The sequence below is a fragment of the Sycon ciliatum genome, chromosome 6, assembly GCF_964019385.1.
Source record: "Sycon ciliatum chromosome 6, ocSycCili1.1, whole genome shotgun sequence".
In the NCBI taxonomy this organism is placed as follows: domain Eukaryota; kingdom Metazoa; phylum Porifera; class Calcarea; order Leucosolenida; family Sycettidae; genus Sycon; species Sycon ciliatum.
In genome coordinates, this window is record NC_088648.1 from 13,954,714 (window position 1) to 13,956,932 (window position 2,219).

At 48.7% G+C, this 2,219-nt stretch overlaps 1 protein-coding gene across 1 annotated transcript; it reads left to right on the forward strand.

Moving 5' to 3' along the window:
- Positions 1-1,291: 1,291 nt before the first annotated feature.
- Positions 1,292-2,219, forward strand: LOC135819429 (histone H2B-like). The gene has a single exon (XM_065332639.1). The coding sequence runs from the start codon at positions 1,326-1,328 to the stop codon at positions 1,710-1,712; it is 387 nt and encodes a 128-aa protein (XP_065188711.1). The 5' UTR covers positions 1,292-1,325; the 3' UTR covers positions 1,713-2,219.

A 2,219-nucleotide genomic window follows, 5' to 3' on the forward strand; every position in this document is an offset into this window, starting at 1 on the left:
CTTTAGGTTCAACAGTGGCCATTGTTCTTTTCTTATCGGAGAGACACTCAAAAGAGAAAACTGTTCGACAACTCTAAAATAATTCTTTGTGTACTTGAGCCTTTCCAGGCGTGTTACGTACAATACCTGGCCGTGGATTCGTAAAGAAAGACCCCAAATTGGGCAAACGGGCGAAGTAGGTCCGGGCCAAACTTCCCATTTCGTCATAGCTACTCACTACATGACGTATGAAGTTTGGATTTCGTTGCGGCACTGATTTGTGCTGAGAAGGATCACGAGTTGCACACTCTGGGGGGTTATGGACTCTTGGTTCAACTGAAGACCATCGCATGGATCAGGATACCTGGTACATGTACTAAAAGCCCTCTGAGTGACAGAGTCTGTCTGCCCCATACTGTTGGTGCTGTGGAACTACTTCGTGTACCGTTGTAGAAAGGATTATAAGAGCCATGGCCCAATCATAAAAGAAGCCTCAAAATCAATGAAGGCCGGCTTTGAACTTACTTGTTGAAGTGTACCACAGGTCATCTAATCAGTAGAGTCGCGTGCCCAAGAACGTTTCCGGATTCCTGCATTCTGTTGAACTGTTACTTGCATGCAGTGCAGAGTTGTTTTTTGTTTGCTTGGAAATCGGTTTGCGACTTTGTGAGTCGACTAGTCTCGAGCCTCTCGTGACACTAGTACACTGCGCCTCTCGTGACACTGCGCGGGCGCCGGGCGCGGGCACGGGCTGTATGTATTTTACTACACTGTACTCGTACTCCTTGGCTTGAAAGTCAAGACTTGACAAGAGTCGAGACCGGGCCAGGGCAGGGAGTCGTCAAATTATTACTTTGACCACTGGCAGGTACATGTACTACAAGTACAAGGTCGGTCGCGGCCGCGGGCCATGGGCCTGGCGCCATCGCGATATCGGCCGGATCTATGAGTACTAAAAAAACAGCTAAAATTTAAAACCGGTTTTTTTAGTACTCCCGGAATCCAGTGCAGATCGAGCGCTCTGACGATCACGTGAGCTGACCGTTTGACTGTTTGCATTTGACGCAGTCGACGTCTACAGACTCAGCTACGTATACTGCAGATATATCTGCAGACTAGGTCGAGCCATGCATCATGTGCATGCATGGTACAACTGACATGTTTCCCGCCAAGGTTTCAAATGTCCAGATCCCCGTGGCAACTACGCAAATCACCGTGTTCTCCAAGGTCGTCACCTCATGCGTTCCGCAATCGGACTACAGTTTGGGACCTCTCATAAATAGTCAGGGGAGGCAGTTGGTCAAATCAGTCATTGATCTTTCTCAAGTTTGCGAAGAATCTCAAAAATGCCTGGAAAAGTTGCTGCCAAGGGTGGAAAGAGTGCCGTGAGCGGCAAGGCCACGAAGAAGGCCGTCACCGATGGAGGAGACAAGAAGAAGCGTCATCGCCGCCGTCGCGAGTCTTACTCGATCTACATCTACAAGGTCCTGAAGCAGGTACACCCCGACACTGGCGTGTCCAGCAAAGCCATGAGCATCATGAACTCGTTCGTCAGCGACATCTTCGAGCGCATCGCCGCCGAGGCCAGCCGCCTGGCTCACTACAACAAGAAGTCGACCATCACCAGCCGGGAAATCCAGACCGCTGTGCGTCTCCTGCTGCCTGGCGAACTTGCCAAGCACGCCGTCAGCGAGGGTACCAAGGCTGTGACCAAGTACACCAGCAGCAAGTAAACTCGTGTCGATTTGTGTTCGCTTGATTCTTCAAAAACAACCGGCTTTTTTCAAAGCCACCACATACAATCAAAAGAAAGTTGCTGTCCGTTTTGTTTGTTGTATTGTAAGGAAAGTAAGCACACGTACGTACACTGTCCATGTAGTCCGATTTCAAATTGTGAGCATTCAAAATATTTCCAGACTTGAAATACCATGTACGTAAGTCGTTGTACTGGTAGTACTACTGTAATAGAAAACTACAGTTGTCCACACTTAGATGATGCGTTTGTCAGTGCAGTGCAAACAGCTGTGCTCGCGGTAGTTTCACGGAGTCAGCCTCCCACATCCAATCCATCAGCAATACGATACACTGTGTAGACTACATTGTTGTGTCATGTGCACCTTCTTCGTGATTGTCATGTAGAGCTACGTGCTTGACTTGCAAGCACGCGCTTTCACAGACCACTAGGCACTACTTGTATTCAAATTCGCACACCCTGTACTGTAATAAAGACTTCACGAATG

Bases quoted from the DNA above. Each gene is read 5' to 3' on its own strand.
- LOC135819429 (XM_065332639.1), top strand. From the start codon at position 1,326: ATGCCTGGAAAAGTTGCTGCCAAGGGTGGAAAGAGTGCCGTGAGCGGC.